This window comes from Salvia miltiorrhiza, chromosome 1 (assembly GCF_028751815.1).
Source record: "Salvia miltiorrhiza cultivar Shanhuang (shh) chromosome 1, IMPLAD_Smil_shh, whole genome shotgun sequence".
Classification (NCBI taxonomy): Eukaryota; Viridiplantae; Streptophyta; class Magnoliopsida; order Lamiales; family Lamiaceae; genus Salvia; species Salvia miltiorrhiza.
Genome location: NC_080387.1, coordinates 64931843 through 64953793, shown reverse-complemented (window position 1 = coordinate 64953793; position 21951 = coordinate 64931843). Strand labels below are relative to the sequence as shown.

Below are 21951 nucleotides of genomic sequence, written 5' to 3'. Positions count from 1 at the left end.
CAGATGAGAGGTGAGGAAATTGCAGCCTTACATTCTTGTTGAGTTATAGAAATATTATTTAGCATATATAAGAAAAAAGGATTGCGGGTTATGTGTTGCCTTATCCTATCTTTTCCAATATCCGCTCAAAATTCACAAAAATTTACAAGACTCTCTCTCTCTCTCGACGCCTCTCGCTCTTGGCCCGGCCTACTTCCCTGGCTACTCGACCTCACTTTTTCCTTTTAACGAGCCTCCACGAATTCTTGGACTTGGAGCAGCATATATATACATAGTTTAGAGTCACACTATGATTTTCATGCATTTATACTCCTCAACGATGTGATTATTTCCGAAATTCATTCATTTCAATTCCTCTTAATTTCCTTCGCTTCCTTCTTTTTTTCAGCTTCTATTTATTCTCGCTCTCGTTTCATTTATTCTTCGAATTTAACGGCTACTTCTCCTTCTTTTCCACATTGTTTGTTTGTATACAACTTTGTTTATGAGTTTCGCATAATCTCTCTCATTATATACATATATATATTGTTACATAATCAAGCGTACAATGGCTCCTAAAACTGGAAAGACTAAACCCAACAAAGCCAAAGGAGACAAGAAGAAGAAAGAAGAGAAAGGTCAGTGATATATCTTACTTTTTAATCTGTTTTAACCTTTTCTCACATTTTCTTGAAATTCTGTAATCATTAGTAGCTGCCGAAAGTAAATAAATAATCCTCATTGCCAACATTTAAAAACAAAAACAATTGATTCTTGTTTCGTGTTTGCAGTTTTACCAACTGTAATAGAAATAACTGTAGAGACACCTGAGGATTCACAAGTGACACTAAAGGTATGTATACTATGTTTCATCCTATAAAACTACTTTCTTCATATATATTTTTATTACTTATTTTTCTGGGCTAATTAATCCGTGAACGATAACGTTTTGTAATTTTTTCGTTAAGTTTTTACTGAGAGTAATGAAGCTATCAAGTGAACTAAGTTTCCGCCATTTTCACATTGATACGTGATGCAATGTGTTATGAATTTATAATGTATAATGTTATAGATGAAATACTAAATTTTCTTCAAAATATTTATCTCATAGTTTCCAACTAAAATCCCAAATGCATGAACGTGGGTGGGAACTGGGAAGTACAGTAACAGAAAAATTACCCTCTGGTTTACAATAAAAGATTAATATTCTCTATAAACTAATAATTAGACTTTATAAATTGATTATATTTTATATTTCATACTCAAAATGGCTATACATTTACTGTCTTACAGTCCTACGTGACATGTGTTCGAAAATTCGTTTAGAAAAATTATACTACTAAATGTCCGTGACCCGGCCGTTATTATAGCATGATTTTTTTTTTTTTTTGATAAATTCTTCATAGCATGATTATTATAATAGTTTTCAAGAACTTTACTTTACTTACATGTAGACATAGAAGTTAAAATCAGGAGAGGAAAAAATAAAAAATCATTGCAACGGTAAATATTTGCAAGTTCATTTAAAATGCTCGTTGCTCAGGCATTCCAAATTTTCCTTTTGATTTTAAATTTTTAATGGCTTAATTCTCGTCTCTACGACGTCGTTAATATCTTATATACTCCATCCTTCTACCCAAAAAATCAAAACCTACCACCTATATTTATTCTGAATTTATAATTATTTTCTATATATATTTTGCGAATGTGCAAAACATTAAACAAATGAATAATGTTGAGGAATAAGTCAATAATTTTGATGAACAAACGTATTTTATTTAATTTGTTGAAAATCTTGTCATGTACTCTAGGATTCAAACTCCAAACCAAAATGTTTGTTCATCAAAATTATTAATCTGTTCAACTATTCTAAATTTCGCAAATTATTTAATTTCTTCGTGGAACCTAACCCTATATATATAGAAAAAGAAAGAGAGGTTCCGTTGAGAATGTTAAAAATGTTGAAAATTGAGAATGCACGAGACAACGCTCGAATAAGTTAATAATTTCTACGAATAAATCAATGTAACATATGAATAGGCGGGTTCGAATCCTATAGAGACGAGATTTTCACCATATTAACTGAATACGATTATTCTCTCAAAAAAAAAAAAAACTGAATACGATGATTCGTAAATTTTATTGATTTATTTGAAAATATCATTTTTACGAAAAATAGAAGTCATATCTCATTGGAATCACATCCTATATATAGGAGAGGACTAAAATAAAAACAATCTTAAAATATAAATTAAATCAGAATAATTTCCAACTCTTAGATCATCAAGATCGATCCACGGTTGATTTATCACTTTGTTGGATGAATTCACGGTCTTGAGTTCGAATCTCATAGGTCAAAAATTTTATTTTCACAATTCATACATCTACACAACGAATTCACACGTGTTTTACATAGAATTCTTATATTTACATACGATGTATCTTAGATTAAATCTCACTCGTTGAATTGTGGGTAGATTAATGATGTAAAATAATTCTTATCTTATACTCTAAGAGCTATTTTTAGTGGTTCATATTTTATATTTTAAGATGTGTTTGTGCTCTCTCTCTCTCTCTATATATATATATATATATATATATATATATCGCATTCTATGGAGAACAACAAATATTAAAAGAACAGAGAACAGAGAACAGAGAACATGTCAGTAATTCCCCTTGAACGTTAAACGTTCGTAACAGTCATTTCGTTGAACATATAGGGGTTGAATCCCATGACCCCCTAAAATTCAATATTTATTCACGCTCATGTTCAACGAAATGACTGTTACGAACGTTTAACGTTCAAAGGGAATTACTGACATGTTCAATGTTCTCTGTTCTTTAAATATTTAGTGTTTTCCATTGAACTCTTCCCTATGTGTGTGTGTGTGTGTGTGTAGAGAGAGAAATGTTCTGTTGAAAAATCTAAATGTGTTGAGAATGGATAATGCGTGTAATCACATGTGGATAAGTCAATAATTTTTACGAATAAACATTTTCATTTGGGTTTGAATTCTTGAGGAGACGAGATTTTCACTATATTAAGTGGATATGTTATGCGCAAGTTATATTGATTTATTCGTTATTCTCATTTATCATGAAAAATATAAATCTCAATGGAACCACAATTTATATAAGGTGTGGTTCTAGTGATAAAGTTATTTTTTATGAAAAGTGAGAATAATGAATAAGACAATATATAATGTTTAATAAGGCAATATATAGTGTCGAATAACGATAATTAAAAAAATTAGTAAAATTTTTGCTCTATCCAGGATTCGATCTCAGGTAAAAAAATAAATAAAAAATCCCCTCTAAATAAATATTAGTTATAGGATACAATAAATCAACACCTACAATTTTTTTGAAAAATTAGGTACAAAAATCAAATTAAATTTAGCCCCCTTATCTGAGGAGCCGGGAGCGTAGCTGGTGGCTCCGCCTAGAGATGGCAATGGATCCTGGACCCGGTCCAGATCCGTTTTTCAGGGTCTGGATCTCAATTTTTTGGACCCGCGGATCTGGCTCTCAATTTTTAAAACGGATCTGGATCTAGATCTTGATATTTGAGATTCGAATCTGACCCAGATCCGACCCGTGGATCCGTTTTATTTAATATATATTATTTATTTTATTAATAATATTAAATATATTAAAAATTAAAAATAATACAAAAATTAGAATTACAAATTAAAATACTTTGTTTTGTGCAATATTTTTTATGAAGAAAATTAAATGTTGATGATTTTGCGACCTTTTTTTTAATTTAATTTAAAAATAGTAGATCCATGGATCTGGGCCCGCGGGCCCGCAGATCTGACGGATCTGGATCTGGATCCTAAATTTTTAGATCCACGGATCTGGATCCGGATCTAGATCTGGTATTGATAAGACCCGGTCCAAATCCGGCCCATTGCGAGCCGAAAGGACAATACTTAGCACTTTGGGTAAATGAAGTCGTTAATTTTCTATTTGTTGGCAATTCTACTCTCAAACTAATCGTGCCATTTATTTTTATAGTGAAAAAATCTTAAATGCCTTATTCCTTAAGTTATATATGAAAAATGTCATCTTTTATAAATACAAGTTTTCTATAATCTATTTTTTAAATATTTCTGATGTTGATGATTTTATTTAATTTTTCGTGAAAGTCTTACATGTTTGATTGATTTGACAGTTATACGACATAAATGTGTAAGAACAATCTTTAAAAAGATGACGATTTAACAGCTAGCAATCGAGAGTTCATCTAATCGGTGGGTGGTTAGATCATCTAGTCGCCCCAGCGGTGAGATCATTTCACCGGGATGGTCAGATGGTTTTACGTCTAGTCACCGGTGAAATGATCTGACATACAACTTAAGGAATATATTTCTTCCGTTTCATTACAAATGTCTCATTACTTTTGGGTACAGAGATTAAAAAATATGTAATTAATAGATAAAATGGGTTGTTGGAAATGATTTAAATATTAAATATATAGAGAGAATATATTATCAAAAAATAAATAAGACATTATAACATTTATAATGAAATATTTCATTATAAAAAGTGAGACATTTGTAATGAGACTAGGAGAGTAACATTTCTTGCCTAGGAAGACTTTAACTTACCCTCTCGTAGTAGCCAGTAGTATTTTATATCAGTATACCTCTCTGTATTTTTGTTCTGTCAATTAACATCACTAAACGCTTTAATGATAACAAACTAAATGCGCTTAAATACCATTTTAGTGAAATTAGTTTAAAAACATAGGGGTAACTAAAATTGGCAAATTTACGTTTGTATTTTTACCTATCAAACTTCATATTCTTCAGATATGCATACAATGCTAGCACTAAATTTTTAGTGCGATTTTCATAATTTGTACAAAACTAAAATGCACGGGATAATTTGAGCACATTTGTTATTAATGTTTAATATTTTTTAATACAAAACTAAAATGCACGGGATAAAATTTTAGTGCGATTTTTTAATGTTTAATATTTTTTCAAAAATACACAAATAAAATCACAAAATTGATATTCGATATAAAAAATTAATATAAAATAAATTTGACTATTTTTAAGAAATAAATAGTGAAACAACAATGATAATATTATTTTAGCCCATATAAAAAATATGTATATTATAAATTTTTTTATTCATGAAAAAATATTCAATATACATCTTAAATTAAAGTGCATGATAAAATATTTAATTTAATATTAAAATAATTAAGAATATAACTAAAATAAATAAATTATAATTATTTAAATTAAATACTAAAGTATAGTCTATCTCCTCCTTTCCCTTTCCTTTTTTCTCTTCCCTCTATTCTTTCCTTTCCTTTAATGATTGTGGTGGATTATACAGATCACCTAAATGCATCATTAACTCTAAATTTAGGCTAAAACAATTGAAAATGAGATAAAAAATGCATCAAACAGATCCCCTAAATTGGATGGAGCCCATAAAAAATTTTACACCTACCTAAATTCAATCTTAAATTTACACCCACCCAAAATTTATTTTAAACTTATAATTGGTAGGGCCCACACATAATTATTATTTTTATATAAAAAATAGGAGATCCGGTGTATGCATTTATAAAATCGAGATCCTAAAATTAAATAGGAAAACTTTAGGGAGGAATATATAAGCATAATTTTGAGATTTCTGTTGGAAGTGCTATTAGCTCTCATCTATTCTCTCTCCTTAACTTTATAATTGCTGATGAATATATTACAGAATTATCATAAAATTGGTGGAAAATGTGTTTTCGTGCAAGTTTCATAATATTGCTATTGAATTGCTGAGTTGCAGGGGATATCAACAGATAGGATCTTAGATGTCAGGAAACTATTGGCCGTCCATGTCGACACGTGTCACTTGACCAATTACTCATTATCCCATGAGGTAATCCCAATATTTATTACTTGTGTGCATGACTACTTTTTCTTAGTTAACGGTAAGTTCATAAGCTCGATATTCAATGTATTTCTCAAAACAAATTATACTGCGAAAACAGCGCATATTATTATTATTATTATTATTATTATTATTATTCCTTCGATATAAAGTATTGTTGGAATAAAATAATAAAAACAAAATGCATTTAATGTCTGGTCTCCTAAACTTTTTTTTTTTTAGCCAGGTCTAGTTAATCAATGTAATTTAGGTGGGACAATGAGTTAATACAAAAAAAATAAGTTCAAAATAATTTGAAATAAGGTGGTGGACGGACGAGGGAGTACTAAAACATTAGAAGGGGTACTAAGAGGTGGCACTTAATTAATAAAAAACAGGTGGCAAATACACGTGTCAACTACATGTAAATTGTTGAAATTTGATAATTTTATTACTTAAATTTTACACACGACAAATTCTCTTTTTACAAATTAATTACTATTTTGAATTGATTTTAATTTTACATGCTACTCCTCCATATTTTTCTTTTTATCATGTTTCAACGTCCTATATGGTGTGCGGTTCTAATGATAATTACATGTTTTGCGAAAACATGAGAATTATTATAACAGTAGTACATTCGCCCATGCGATGCACGAGGAACATAGTTTTGCATCAAAATTAAAAGATGTAGCGTGTATATCGATTAAGCGATTAGGGATTAATGTCTAAAATCGAAGGTCTTGGGTTCGAGCCCCTATTGTGCGGCCATTAAATTTCTTTATTTAATCATGTTAATTTATAAAAAATAAATAAATTAAATAATGTATCAAATAAATAAAAAATAAATATTAAATATAGTTAGAATATAAGTAAATGTGAATTATTTTTTCTTCAAAAATAAAATAATCTACATCAATTACTCAGTAAAGATCTTTAATTTTATTTTATAATTTTGAAAAGTGTCATTTTTAATTTTCCATCTATTTGATGGAAAACTTTATTTTCTTCCTTAAAATTATAGAATAAACACATCATTCAAATTAAAAGAAACGAAGAAACAATAAAAAAAGAGTTTTCACATCACAATATGTAATTTTAAAACATAAGCTAATCATGCATAAAATTAATTTTTTATAAGTTAGCTCATTACCTATGTCATCTTATTAGAAAAGCTTCAATTGATAAGTAGGAAAATAAATTATATTATTAGAATACTAACAAAAAGGGTTGAATAATTATTTGATACCAAATCAAAGATATTGCATTCATCTTTAATTTAAGATATATATATATATATATATATATATATATAGAATATTTTTTATAAATAAAATTTATTTTTTTAAAAAAATCATCAAAATATGAAAAAGAGAATATGAGAGAAAGAGAGAGAGAGAATAGAAAATTGAAGAATGCGTGTGATTAAAGAGAGGAGAGAGCAAATATATGAGATATGAGATTTGTTGAGTTTTATAAATGCCCTTTGATTGTTCTTTAATTACAATTTTGCCACAAACTTTTTTTTTCATATAATAAATAGATAGATTAATATATCTGTTGTAAAAATTAATACATTCATTTTAAGATTAATGCACTCAAAAATAAAATAAAAATTTAACTCCTTCTAATAATTAAATTTAGGTGATTCATTCAGTAAGACAATGCATTAACTGTAAATCTTTGCTGATGGAAGGACTGAAAATAGTGTTCAATTCTTATTTTATTTAGTTATTCTTACTTAAACATCTCCACACACACACACACACACATACATAGAGAGAGAGAGAGAGAGAGAGAGAGAGAGAGAGAGATAGTTGAATAAGGCAGTATATAGTGTTAAAAAACGATATAAAAAAATTGGTAAAATTTTTGCTCCCTCCAAAATTTGAATCCAGTTAAAATTTCGCTCCCTCCAAATAAATATTAGTTGTAGGATATATTAAAATAACACCTACAAATCAAATCAATTTAAGATTTCACCATATATAAGAGATCTCATTGAAAATGATTTTTCGCCAAATTATCATTCTCTTTTTGAAAATAAATACTCCCCTGTTCATAATTTTTTGGGCATATTATGAACAACACGAATTTTAATAAAATGTGAGTAGAGTTTTCAGTAGAATAAGGATGTCACTATAATTATGAGTGCAATAAAGATATCACTTTAAACGTGAGTAGAGTATTGTGAACTATACTACTGTAAATGAAAATGACAATTTTTTTTTGTGGATAGTTCGAAAATAATTTTATGACAATTTTTGTGTGGATACATGGAATATAATTGATTGTTATTTTATTAAATGTATATAGTGTAATATTATATATATATATATATATATATATAGTGAATGTAAATTGCGAAAATTACGTTACTATAGTTGAAATATAATCAAATATACACAATTATAATGAAATCTTTTTAAATATCACTAACATTACTCTCATGCAATGCATGAGTTGTACATTTATAATATTTATATTTCATATAAATTAACAAAAAAAAAATTACGTGAAATTGTATCACAAATTATTATAATCACGAACAATATATAATTAAAATAAAATTATAATTTAACAAAAAGTAAAGTGAAAAATTATTATACAAATAACGACAACTTATACTAATCAGTATATAATTAATTAATAGTAATTACGAATGATTTAACCAATCGACATAAATCATGGCTTTCAAATTACTAGTATTTCTGAAAATTTGGTTGCATATTCAAGTAAAATTTGTCACAATATAATTAATATTGTGTATTATTCATTAATATATTATTTTCATGATCGATTAGTTTGGCGTGGTCTTTTACTATATATATATATATATATATATAGGGGCGCGCTCCAGTGAGACCCCATATTTTTCGTATAACATGAGTACAATGAATAAGACATATAATACTAATGAACAAGACGTATATCTAACGAACAAGATGTATATACTGATGAAAAATAAAATTTAAAAAATTGGTAATGAATAAGACATATATACTGATGAACAAGGCAGTATATACTGATGAACAATGCAATATATACTGATGAATAACACAATTTAAAATATTCTGCTCCCTCCAGGATTCGAACCCTGCGAAAAAAAATCACCCTCCAGATATAATATCAGTCATAGGATTGATGAAATAAACGCACCAGATCGTGCCCTAGATCTCACTAAAATTAGGAGGTCTCATTGGAGCGGCCCCCTATATATATATATATATATATATATATATATATAATTCACATTTCATACATAGTACTCCATCCCTCCCACTATAAATATTTTAATTTTTATAATGGAATGTCTTATTACAAATATCTAATTCATTTTTGACAAATTATTAAGAGACTAGTTAATTAATGGGCCCACCACTTACTTTCTCTCTATACCTACTTTTACAAATTTCAATTTATTTCCCTCTCTCTACCAACTCATTTTATCTACTAATTACACAATTATTAATCTTCGTGCCATAAAATAATGGAACATTTATAATAAGACGGAGGAAGTATAATATAAAATATGATAGGACCTTCCAAATAAAATTATTTTTTAATTACTAAATTGTTAATATATTATTTAACTTTGTCCAAATTTAGTATAACAAGAACATAAAAATTTTGTTGGAAATAAACTTTTATGTGTCCAAGGAATACGATATACATTATTCGCAACTAACAAAATAATATTAATAGTCAATGAGGCCTAACTCAAATGACAAAGTTCAAGCATCTAATTTTTTTTTTGTAAAAAGTCTTGGGTTCAATTTTACGGTGTAATTTCCCATATTTATGTGTTGTAGTGGTCCTGCTCGCGTGCAATTGTTTTCTCATATTTGTGTGATGTAACGGTCCCGTCTGTATACTGTTTTATTACATAATAAATAACTCTCATAATTCTAAAAAAAAAAAAACAAAATATAATAACATAACTATGAGAATTTCTTATCTATAATGTAACTAATTTTTCATTAATTATTGGGAGCAGGTTCGAGGGGCAAGATTAAACGATTCGGTGGAGATTATGGCTCTCAAGCCGTGTCACCTTGCCATTGTCGAAGGTATGTTATATTCCTTCCGTTCCACGAATCTTGACACGTTTGATTTTGGTACGAAAATTAAGGAATTGTAGATTAGTGTTTTAAGTGTGTAGTTAATAATGTAATAAAAGTGATACAGTAGAAAAGAGAATGTAATAATTACTATTACCTTATTTAAAAATGTGTCAAGATTCGTGGGACGGTCCAAAAAGAAATACGTGTCAAAATTCATGGGACGGATAGAGTATCAATACAAGTAAACAATGCATTTATTTTGCTAAAAATATATTTTAATGTAACCCAAATAGATTCATTTTAATACTAATATGTTTTCTCTATATATTTATATTAATGAAATCTAACGTGTCCTTCGCATTTGTAATACTAATATGTTTTCTCTGTATATTAATGGACAGCTTCAAAATTCTTTTAAGAAAATGTATGTCGAGTTTACTAAAAATTGATATAATATATATTTGGGATTAGAACATATTATCCGCTGCATCAACGAATGATTTTCTTAGGGGGGAATGAATGATAGGTTTTTCATAAAGTACGTCTTAGTAAAATGCTTCTATTAATCCCTTCAAAAAAAATGTTTCTGTTAATTAATTGTAGATTATTGTTTTTCGTTTGAAACGACTGTAGATTGTTGTTGAAAATCTGTATTTATTACAATATTAATAAAAAATATTTGAAGTATAGCACGGAACTAAATCAGGGTAGATAATGTAATTTGTTAAATAGAAGGGGTTGAATTGAAAAATAAAAAGTTTATGATTCCGTGCAGAGGAGTACACGGAACGGCAAGCCGTGGATCATATTAGACGGCTTTTAGATATTGTCGCCTGCACAACCTACTTCGGCGGTTCACTCACTTCACCCAGAACCGGATCAAAAACCGGGACTAAAGAACCCGGTTCTCCTGACTCGAATTCCGGTTCACAGAATGCGGCTATCGAATCCTCTCCGAAGTCCAAATCCGCCGTTTCGCCGAAGTCCAAGCCCGGGAAGCCGGAGGTTTCGGCCGCCGTCACCGGATCGGATGCGGCGGCGAAGGGCGAAGCCGCGGCGTCGATGATGTACCCTCCGCCAAGGCTAGGGCAGTTCTACGACTTCTTCTCGTTCTCTCACCTCACTCCACCCATTCAATGTGAGCTCATTGTATTGGAGATTTCAGTACTATTAAAATGCATCTGATTTTCTTTTGTTTTCTTTAGCGCCTTCTTTATTTCTACGGTGTTTTGATCTTTGTTATGATGTGGTGGCTTTGATCTTCGATTTTTGCAATGCATTTGGAGAAAAAGATGGGAGAGAATGAGTTTGTTTTGTTTTGTTTGTATAATTGCAAGAAATATTTCTGGACAATGAACTTCTTTTGAAGTTTAATGATATTGATTTGCTAATCAATTAATCCTCAATGTTGCAGATATTAGGAGATCAAGTCGACCGTTCCTTGAGGAGAAAACAGATGAGGATTTATTTCAAATTGATGTTAGTATCTTGAACATGCAAGTTGCTCATAATGTTCTTATGAAGTTGTGCTATTTTTGTGTTGCTGAGATGAGGTTTTCTCGTATAAATTTTGGAATGTAGGTGCGGATTTGCACCGGGAAGCCGACAACAATAGTTGCCTCTCGAAAAGGTTTTTATCCGGCTGGAAAGCGTATTCTTGTAAGCCACTCATTAGCTGGTCTTTTGAAGCAGATAAGCAGAATTTTTGATTCTGTAAGTGAAGACAAAACTGTATCCTGCAATTCAAGTATGTTTGCATCTGCTAATCTCGCTGATGTTCATCTACTTCTGTGTTCAGGCATTTAAGGCCCTGATGAAAGCTTTCACCGAGCACAACAAAGTGAGTGATTTAGAATTTAGAAACCTAAACTGAATTTTGGACATATGAATAACATTATCTGTAATCTCTCAGTTCGGGAATCTTCCATATGGTTTTCGAGCAAACACTTGGTTAGTACCCTCTGTTGTTGCTGAGAACCCGTCTATATTCCCTCCACTTCCTATTGAAGATGAAAATTGGGGAGGAAGTGGAGGCGGACAAGGAAGAGACAGGAAGCACGACTACAGGCCGTGGGCAAAGGAACTTTCTGTCTTGGCAGCAATGCCATGTAAGACATCCGAGGAGCGCCAACTAAGAGATAGGAAAGCCTTTCTCCTTCACAGTCTACTTGTTGATGTTTCGGTTTTCAAAGCTGTTGCTGCAATAAAGCATCTAATAGACAACAATCAGCAGCCTGCAAGTAACTCTGCTTCATCATTATTACATGAGGAAAGAATTGGAGATCTACTCATTAGCGTCACAAAAGATCCGCCAGATGGAAGCACTAAGTTGGATAGCAAAAATGATGGGAGCAAGGTTCTCGGAATTACACACGAAGAAGTAACTCAAAGAAACTTGCTGAAAGGCATAACTGCAGATGAAAATGCAACCGTACATGTTCGTCTCAGTAACTATTAATCTTTCTCTTCTATTTTCCAGCAAAGTGTGAAGTTATTATTCTTATGGTGAGATCATTGGTCCATACAGGATACTTCTACTTTAGGTGTTGTCGTTGTTAGACACTGTGGGCACACAGCCATTGTTAAAGTTTCAGCCGAGGTAAATTGGAACGGCAAATCCATTCCTCAGGATGTTGACATTGAAGATCATCCTGAAGGAGGAGCCAATGCATTGAATATTAATAGGTCAGTAGATAGCTCTACTTGATGTTTGTTTGTTTTCCAGATTCTTCTACCTTTTAAAAGACATGTTGTTCAAATTCTACATTCGTGAAAAACTGAGTTACTTTCGCTACAACAATACCGTCACAGAGTTATGTGATCCTGGACTAATCAATCACTCTGTTTTTTGATTTATATTTCCAGCTTGAGAATGCTGTTGCACAAAGCCACGCCCCAATCACCCAACCCAGTTCAAAGAGTTCCGAATGCTGATATGGAAGAATTACGCTCCAGTTGGCCTTTGGTGAGGCAGGTGCTAACTGAAAGTTTAAAGACTCTTCAGGGAGAAGATTCTACACTGAAAAAGTCAATTAGATGGGAGCTTGGTGCATGTTGGGTGCAACACTTGCAAAATCAGGCTTCAGGTAAAGATGAGCCTAAAAAGAATGAAGAGGTTAAAGTTGAGCAAGCAGTCAAGGGTCTTGGAAAGAATGGTGGATTGCTGAAGGATATTAAAAAGAAGTCGGACGATCAAATAAATAAATCTGACGTAAACAAGGAAGTTTCTGCTAATTGCAGTTCTGATGCAAACAAGGACTTTGAAAAAGATGACAACGAGATTGTATGGAAAAATTTGATTCCTGAATCATCATATTTGCGCCTTAAAGAATCAGAAACTGGTCTTCACCTTAAGGTCGCCTTTCTGTTTTTGTAATAAATTATATTTTATGCTGTGCTATTCTTAATCCGGTTTACATCTCTCAAGAGGTGTTTTGGGAAATTCGTAATCTAGAAAGGGTCATTTGGAATTGTAACAAAATGAAACAAAACCTTTTGATTTGTAAATAGGCAAAGTTAACACCTGATCTCTCTGGAAAATTGATGTTTGCAGACACCTGAAGAGTTGATTGAGATGGCGCACAAATACTATGCTGAAACCGCCCTTCCAAAATTGGTAATTCCCTTACTCGGAAAATATCTTTAACAGGTAGTTGAACCTCCAAAATGATATTTACTATTTTCTTCCATATTCTTCTGACAGGTTGCTGATTTTGGGTCACTCGAACTTTCACCGGTTGATGGTAGGACGCTGACAGATTTTATGCATACCAGGGGTTTGCAGATGTGCTCCTTGGGCCGTGTGGTAATTTCATTTGGTTTTGTTGTTTATCTATAGTTTATGTCCGATTGCTTTCCACTGCATACTCTGCGGTAATACTTCTTATCTGTTTACCTATCAAACGTGGTACATATTAGTCGGTTTAAATGTCACATCATGCATCTATCTATCTAGTTCATATAGTCATAAATCATAAAAACTGTTTTTTTTAGGCTAGTAAGCTAGTCAGAGTAAGTTTTTATGCCCACCTGAAACAAGTTTCATTAGCTGTAACCTGGATATTTGCTACTTATGGAAGCATACCATAAGTTTTGGGGAAAAAAGAGGATTTGCAAGGCTCAAGATTTTTGCGCTTCAGTTTTGGACATATGTCGTGAATTGCTAATATTGTTCCTCCAAACTTCTCAAATGCTATGTTTATGCTTATAATGACTTTCTTTCCTCCACTGTTTGCTTTTTGCCAGACTCACATTATGTGTTATTGCTAAGCCATGTAGTTCTTCCCAAATTTATTTTCTTTTGAATCATCCTTATCAGGTCGAACTAGCAGACAAGCTCCCTCATGTTCAGTCCCTTTGTATTCACGAGATGGTTGTTCGAGCTTATAAGCATATCCTTCAGGCTGTTTTGGCAGCAGTCGATGATATTGCTAATATGGCTTCATCGATTGCTTCTTGTTTGAATTTGTTGCTGGGGACACCTGCTGCACAAAATGGTGATGCAGACGTAAATAATGCTGAAGAATTGAAATGGAAGTGGGTAGAGACATTCCTTTTTAAGAGGTTTGGCTGGCAATGGAATGATGAGGCACGCAATGACATAAGAAAGTTTGCTATTCTTCGTGGACTCTGCCACAAGGTAAGCTAATTTATGACTGCTCTTAGCTAAGAAGACAGCTTTACTAATTTATTTATTTCCAGGTTGGGCTTGAACTTGTTCCGAGAGACTATGATATGGATTCTCCCTTCCCATTCAAGAAATCAGATATAATCAGCATGGTGCCTGTTTATAAAGTATGCTGTCAGTGATCATTTGAAAATATTAAAAATATATCTCCAGAGGATTTTTTTAGTAGTTCTCATACCATTTGTCTTCAAACAGCATGTCGCTTGCTCATCTGCTGATGGACGTACACTTTTGGAATCATCCAAGACTTCCTTGGACAAGGGCAAATTGGAGGATGCTGTTACTTATGGAACAAAGGTAAGTTAATACCCTGATCTGTTCCCCACCCTTCTGAGAGGCTTTAGATAATGGTCAAAATTATGCTCAGGAGTGAGATAAAGAGTACGATAAACATTTATTCTACCTTTTGAAGGCACTCTCGAAACTGGTTTCTGTCTGTGGTCCTTATCATCGAATGACAGCAGGGGCATATAGTCTGTTGGCTGTGGTGCTCTACCACACTGGGGACTTTAATCAGGTATGCGTATGTGCAAAATGTTGAGACAAGCAAGCATGTAATGTCACAGAAAAGGGCATCCATTACATATATGCAGCTCCAAAAAAAAAGCACCCATTTTTTTGCTGAACTATGTTTTGTGCTTTTTAATTTAGATAGCACTGAGCATACCAAATGTCTCTTAATTTTCAAAAAGTTTTGTAGATAAACTTCTGATCTGATTGTTTTATCGTATGTTAATATATGAACAGGCCACCATATACCAGCAAAAAGCTTTAGATATCAATGAGAGAGAGCTTGGTCTGGATCATCCAGACACAATGAAAAGCTATGGAGATTTAGCTGTCTTCTACTATAGACTCCAACACACTGAGCTGGCATTGAAGTAAGTTTAGATATCCTCTGTATCTTTGCACACTGGCCTTTTTACATGTACGCCTAAAATATCACCATAAATTGAAACAAGGGACCATTCAGCTGCGGGCATCGGATAGCTAAAACATTGAGTATCTGGATATCCTTAATTGTTTATTCTGACTGACGAGGAACTTATTTCATTTTTTCAGATATGTCAACCGTGCTTTGTATCTCCTGCATCTAACTTGTGGCCCTTCTCACCCAAATACTGCTGCCACCTATATCAACGTAGCTATGATGGAAGAAGGTCTGGGGAATGTCCATGTTGCTCTTAGATATCTCCATGAGGCTCTCAAGTGTAACCAAAAACTTCTGGGAGCTGATCACATACAAGTAATCTCCTTTTTTATCTGTGTTTTTGTGTGTAAATGGTTTTCATAGATCAGATTTACTACTTACGGTGGACCTTTTGCATTGTAAAAACGATAAACCTTCATAATAGAGCTCTTCTGATAGGAAAATGAGGGCAACAGTTGCCGAAGGCCGATGCCTAGAAGTCATAAGTTTCCTTATACTGAATATCGGCTTCTTTTATTACTTTTTTCCAGACAGCGGCTAGCTATCATGCTATTGCAATCGCTCTCTCGTTGATGGAAGCATATTCCCTAAGTGTTCAACACGAACAAACCACTCTTCAGATACTGCAGGCTAAACTAGGATCAGAAGATCTACGTACACAGGTAATGCTTATGCCTGATTATTAAAAAGTGACTTTGGAGGTGGCCCTCTTCCTTACCTTTTTTGAAATCTCTACAGGATGCGGCTGCATGGCTGGAATATTTCGAGTCCAAGGCGCTGGAGCAGCAAGAAGCTGCACGCAATGGCACTCCAAAACCAGATGCGTCTATCTCTAGCAAAGGCCATTTGAGGTTGAAATTCTATTCTATTTATTTTCTAAATTCAAATATACTTGCTTTATTATCTAACCTATCTAAGACAAAAATACATCATGCGTTCCAACTAGCTCACGGTTGCTCCGTCTCTTACTAAAGATGAATGAAAATGTCTTAAAACTCTGCAGAAAACATATTGTTATTTTGTTTAGTGAATATAACTATTCAGTAGTCTACATTGATTCATATAGCTGATTTGCAACACTTTTCTTGTTCATCTTTAAAATCAGTGTTTCGGACCTATTGGACTACATAACCCCTGATGCAGAGATGAAAGCAAGGGAAGCCCAAAAGAAGCAAGCTCGTGCCAAGGTTAAAAACATGTTTCTAATATTTTTCGTTGTTTTCTGTGCTGATGCATTCTCTGAGCAAGATATCATCTTTGTTGTACAGCTTAAGGGAAAAGTTGGTCCGAACTCGGAAACTGTGACGGATGAATATCAAAAGGGTGAGTTCACAATGGAAAGTGAACCTGTGGCAGAGAACTCCAGCGATAAAGAAAATAGATCTGGAGTGGAAAACAAATCCGAGCCTCATTTTGTGGGCACGATTAAGAATACTGATTCATTTGTTGGAGAGAAAACATTGTTGGACGAAAATGATAGCGTTGGAAAGGATGATATCTCCGAAGAAGGATGGCAAGAGGCTAAGGGGCGCTCTCTTATGGGCCGCAAGCCATCTGCTTCCAAGAGGCCGAGCCTTGCAAAATTGAACACCAACTTTCAGATTGCTTCTCATCCGTCTAAGTCCAGAGGTAAACCAAGTGGTTTCAGCTCTCCTAGAACAAGTCCAAATGAAAACACAGCTTCATCTGGCCTGGCTCCACAGGGTCCTAAAAAGTTCATCAAAAGTGCTAGCTTCAAGCTGAAGCCGAACGGCCCTTCTACACCAGCTAGTGCCAAAGAGAAACTGGCCAACGCAAAATCAGCTCCTAATAGTCCAAGCCCAGCTTCCAGTGAAGTTGCTAAAGCTTCTATTGTTAGTTCTGTAAGCGTTCATGGCGCAGGAAAGCTTTTCTCGTACAAAGAGGTAGCTTTAGCTCCACCAGGTACCATTGTTAAGGCTGTTGCGGAGCAGAATTCTGCAGAAGAAAATCTGCAGGCAATCAAGGAGGAGAGTAGCTCTGATACAACAGTATCAACATCAAAGAAAGTGGATGCAGATCAAACTCAAAAACTGGTGGTTGAGGTAAAAGAGATGGATGGAACTAGCAAGGAGGAAGATCAACATGCGACTAAAGGTGCTTCTGAAAATTCAAAACATTCTGTAACTGGTAATGAACTAGAAACGACAGTTGAAACTACGGAAGCTGACAATGGGCACGAATCAAACTCAGGACCTGTGGCTTCTGCTTCGTCTGAGGGTCTAAATTCTACTGCTTCCAAAAAAGAAGCATCTGAAATGCAAGTTATGACCGATCTTGAATCTCCATCAGACTCTATGGATACTACCGCTCAGTTGGAGAATGATGCCTCTGGTTTGAAAGAAAAGGTGGTGGACGAAGAGACGAAGGCTGATTCATGTAATGAAAGTGAAAGTGCTGGTTTGCTGACAGATGAGGAAGCGAACCAAGTTAATGGAGGTGGTGCTCCATCACCCACTGAAGCTGAAAAGCAAGTTGATATAGAGACTGGAAAGGAAACATCCAAGAAACTATCTGCTGCAGCTCCTCCATATACTCCGTCGACAATTCCAGTTTTTGGCTCTATACCCCTACCTGGTTATACAGAGCACGGTGGAATATTGCCACCTCCAGTGAATATAGCACCGGTGCTTACAGTTAACCCTGCCCGTAGGTCACCGCATCAATCTGCTACTGCTAGAGTTCCATATGGTCCTCGCCTCTCAGGTGGCTATAACAGATCTGGCAGTCGTGTCCCACGGAATAGGCCTGCATTCCACAATGCTGAAAACAATGGGGACCCAAATCACTTCAACCCTCCAAGAATAATGAATCCACATGCGAATGAGTTTGTACCCGGCCAATCATGGGTTACAAGTGGCTATTCAGTTGCCCCGAATGGTTATATCCCTACACAAAACGGGGTTGCTTTCACCTCGAACGGGTATCCTTTATCACCAAATGGAGTAGCAATGGCACATGATGGCTTCCCACCGTTACCAAATGGTACGCCCGCAACTCAAGATGGACTTCCAGTATCTTCAGTAGATCCAACAGATTCACCTGCAGAAGAGAATACTGAAGTTGATGAAGAAGTCAGTCATCATGCCGTGGCAGAGGGCAATGTACCGGAATCATCAACAATCATCCCCTTGGAAACTACAGAAGCACAGGAAAATGTTAAAGAAGAAACTCATTCGGAACAGACAATAGAGAATAATGATTGTCAACCTGGAGGAGAGTGTACCGATGCTGATGCAGATGCAGATGCAGAATCTCCTAATGCCGTTTCTCCAGATGGTAAGAGTACTGTCACGGTGGCTGTCGAAGGAAAGACAATCAAACGTTGGGGTGATTACAGTGATGGTGAAGCAGAAGTTGCTGAGGTTACCGAAGCAGCAAATTAGAAGGCTGTATATATTTTTGTAGGCGAGTCTCCTCTTGATCAGGGGACTCAGTTGCGAAATGATGGGAACGTTTCTTTCCTCTTGGTGAAAATTCTGTACGAATCCAGGAGGTGTAGTTTGATTACGTTCTAGCTCGTTTGGTGAAAAATCATCAAGTCAAGCAAAGCAACGGAGAGTTTTGATCTTCAAGAACTGATGCAGCAATTGGCCGACAGCTCAAATACTTCACCGCACCATCCTTCAGTTCGATTCGGTCATTCTTAAACGAGACAGGAACTGCCTTGTACTTGTTGATCAGGCATTCTATTTGGAATAACCATGAAAGGGGCACAGTTCAGTACAAATTAGTTTCTGGCCTTTTGTAATAGTCAAGTTTTGACGTGACACTAAATCCTCTTGTAATAACTAGACAGTAGATTCCAATTCTGCTTTGCACGAAACTGCTGTGATTTGCTAATTTTCAGCTTCCTTAATATATGAGTAGAGGCTGCCTTTTCTGCTGAAAATCTAGTTACTTTTGAAGAGCCATAAATTGACTAATTTTACACTTACACTGCATCATTTGTGACAACCTTGTGTTTTCTCAACTGCCTAAACAAGTAGAAAAACTAAAAGAGAAAACAAACAACAGGGGCATGAGTTAGCCTCTAGAATCTCTGTACACGGGTTGAGGAAATTCACCGGCGAAATCTCAGGCCGGCAAGCTGCACCTCCAATCCATGATCATGAGGCTGGCGGCGCAGTGAGCAAGCGCAGCAGCAACGACGAAAATATGGAAGATCTGATGACTGTGACCAACAATATCAAACGCACCGGGCTTCCATCTCTCTGGAATCCGAGTGACGTAGATAATGGCTCCAACTCCGTACAGCAGCCCCATGAGCACCTCGTACACGAGCGACAAGAGTATCTGCGGCTGATCCCAGTGGAGGATGACGGCGTGGGTGGCTGGAACAACACCCGAGAACCCCATGCAGAGGAAGAGGGTCGTTCTGAAGGCCCTGGAACGACCAGTCGAGAGAGAGGGAGTGAGCAGGGTCACGACTACAGCAGTGCCAAGTAAGGTGACCGATGAGAGATAGAAGAAGCGCCAGTAGGGGTGGTCCGAGAAGATGTAGAAGATTGGGGTGAAGAAGGAGCAGACTATCATGATGGAGATGCCGGTGTAGTCGAGCCGCCAGAAGAAGTAGTGGAAACGCCGGGAATGGCAGCCGAAGAGGTGGGAGACTGAGCTGAAAATCAAGCAGCTCATTGCTCCACTCAAGAAAATCAGCCATGGCCATATGGGAAGTGAACCGGCATGATCGTTTGAATGCAAGCTTAGTGATCCAGATACATAAGAATCCTGCAACAACCACATGTTTTACATCTATGACATAGAGAGCAGAGAGAGAGAGAGAGAGAACTAACAGTTATCATCATGGACAACCATCCATCACTCCCGCGGCCGAAGAAGACTTCCATCACATTCCTGAGACTTGTTTTATCGGTCAAGCTCATTATCATCATCTTTGAAAATATGAAAAATCCGACTAAATGCCTGCGAATATAGTACTATCATTTTCCATATTATCTTAATAGTTAATCTACAATTTACCATCCAACAAAATTTGTGATTAATTCACAGCTTTCAGGAGAAAAACATTATCAACTATTTCAGAAGAATTACGAGGTTAACTACACGATTGAAATTAAACCTAGATCCTTCGTAAATCAACCAATACATAAAATAGAAAATCATTAACAAAAATTTAATCAAATGTTTCGATGTACGTCTTCTTTCTTATATCGTGTCAAATTAGCAATTTCGGACTTAACTAGAAGGATTAATTAATACTATGAATTATGTGCATGCACGTCGCGTGAGAGACAGAGAGAGAGAAAAAGGAGAAGCACTGACGTCCAAATGTTGAATGTTTCATTGTGCAAAGAGAAAAGGCTGAGAGCAACATCTTTCAACGGCCATTCGCATCTGTAATAATTCCTAATGAATTCGTTATCCTTCATATACTCGGGCAGCTCCTCGAAATTGATCAACACCGCCTCGCAATTCGCGAGCACCTTCCGCTCCGATCTCACCTTCTGGTAACCGTCGTAAGCCGCGGCCAATTGCTTGGGAAAAGTCGTGGCCGTCGTCATTGCGCTTCTCACGCTTCGCAATTTGTAGCTAGCTCAGTACGCTATCATAACTATCCGGATCGACAAGCTAGCTATATAAATCTCCACCGGAAAAAGGAAACAGGAGCTCTCTCTTTCCCGGCGAGATCTCCACCGGAACACTGAGGTTTCTTTCTCGCCGGCTCCGATCATGCGTATGTATATATATCTATGCACACGCTTTGTCTATAGCTATCTATATATGGAGCTTCATACGAGAGGCCTCATAGTATTTATACCCCCAGCAAATACGCTGCCACCGCACATTCCATGTTTTGCAGTTATAACTTTTAACCAGGCTCAGCTTCTCAATATACATATATTTACACCTTTTTCTTTTCTTTACTTTTAGGCCTAATCATTTGCATTTCTTCTGTAGGCTTGTCAATAATTAACTTTTAGGCCAAACAATAGGTTGAACTCAAATAGGTCCTCATATTCTTAATCATGGTTTTTTTTTTTTTGAGAGGTTAATCATGTTTCTTATTTTAACTCTTCTAAACTATTTTTCAGCATCTGATATCCCTAATTGCACTACCCTCCATATCCATATTATGTAAATAGACTATATTATACTTGTAGTAAGATTGATGTAAGAGACAATTTTTACTATTCCCTCCGTTTTATTTTGATATTGTTCATTATTTTCCACAAGAAGACAAGTGATTAAAGAATAAAAGTGATAAAAAGTGGTGAAACCCATAAATTTTCGTGAAAAAAAAGGTAGTTTTTTTTTTCAGAACAAACCATTATCAATGAGACAGACGACAAAAAAAAGTAAGTCATTATCAATGAGACGGATGGAGTACCGACACAACTACACAGCACTTACACAAA

General features: G+C 34.8%; 2 protein-coding genes across 3 annotated transcripts; one reads left to right on the top strand and one right to left on the bottom strand.

The window, feature by feature from the left end:
* The first annotated feature begins 1 nt into the window (after position 1).
* On the top strand, positions 2 to 19463 carry LOC131005035 (protein REDUCED CHLOROPLAST COVERAGE 2). The gene is made up of 23 exons (XM_057931827.1): positions 2 to 617; positions 771 to 832; positions 5788 to 5880; positions 9869 to 9941; positions 10711 to 11073; positions 11350 to 11414; positions 11517 to 11648; positions 11734 to 11775; positions 11848 to 12372; positions 12463 to 12620; positions 12801 to 13290; positions 13489 to 13551; positions 13639 to 13740; positions 14254 to 14574; positions 14637 to 14729; positions 14818 to 14919; positions 15035 to 15139; positions 15370 to 15503; positions 15685 to 15868; positions 16084 to 16215; positions 16292 to 16404; positions 16659 to 16740; positions 16822 to 19463. The coding sequence occupies exons 1-23, from the start codon at positions 548 to 550 to the stop codon at positions 18955 to 18957; spliced, it is 5640 nt and encodes a 1879-aa protein (XP_057787810.1). The 5' UTR covers positions 2 to 547; the 3' UTR covers positions 18958 to 19463.
* Positions 19450 to 21411, bottom strand: LOC131005037 (heptahelical transmembrane protein 2). Of its 2 annotated transcripts, none has more exons than XM_057931831.1 (3): positions 20858 to 21411; positions 20368 to 20497; positions 19450 to 20302 (listed from the first exon to the last, which is right to left on the bottom strand). In XM_057931831.1, the coding sequence occupies exons 1-3, from the start codon at positions 21094 to 21096 to the stop codon at positions 19649 to 19651; spliced, it is 1023 nt and encodes a 340-aa protein (XP_057787814.1). In that variant the 5' UTR covers positions 21097 to 21411; the 3' UTR covers positions 19450 to 19648. The 2 variants fall into 2 exon arrangements, with proteins under 2 accessions (XP_057787814.1, XP_057787815.1); XM_057931832.1 differs by having other exon boundaries at positions 20368 to 20428; positions 20858 to 21408.
* Positions 21412 to 21951: the final 540 nt, after the last annotated feature.

What these genes read in the sequence shown, in the direction of transcription:
- LOC131005037 (XM_057931831.1), bottom strand. Translation starts at nt 21,096, where the DNA reads ATGACGACGGCCACGACTTTTCCCAAGCAATTGGCCGCGGCTTACGAC. An exon ending in GAAACATTCAACATTTGGAC is followed by an intron (nt 20,498 to 20,857) that starts GTCAGTGCTTCT and finishes CTATATTCGCAG; the next exon opens with GCATTTAGTCGGATTTTTCA. An exon ending in GGTTGTCCATGATGATAACT is followed by an intron (nt 20,303 to 20,367) that starts GTTAGTTCTCTC and finishes TGGTTGTTGCAG; the next exon opens with GATTCTTATGTATCTGGATC.
- LOC131005035 (XM_057931827.1), top strand. Translation starts at nt 548, where the DNA reads ATGGCTCCTAAAACTGGAAAGACTAAACCCAACAAAGCCAAAGGAGAC. An exon ending in TAAGCAGAATTTTTGATTCT is followed by an intron (nt 11,649 to 11,733) that starts GTAAGTGAAGAC and finishes TTCTGTGTTCAG; the next exon opens with GCATTTAAGGCCCTGATGAA. An exon ending in CTGTTACTTATGGAACAAAG is followed by an intron (nt 14,920 to 15,034) that starts GTAAGTTAATAC and finishes TACCTTTTGAAG; the next exon opens with GCACTCTCGAAACTGGTTTC.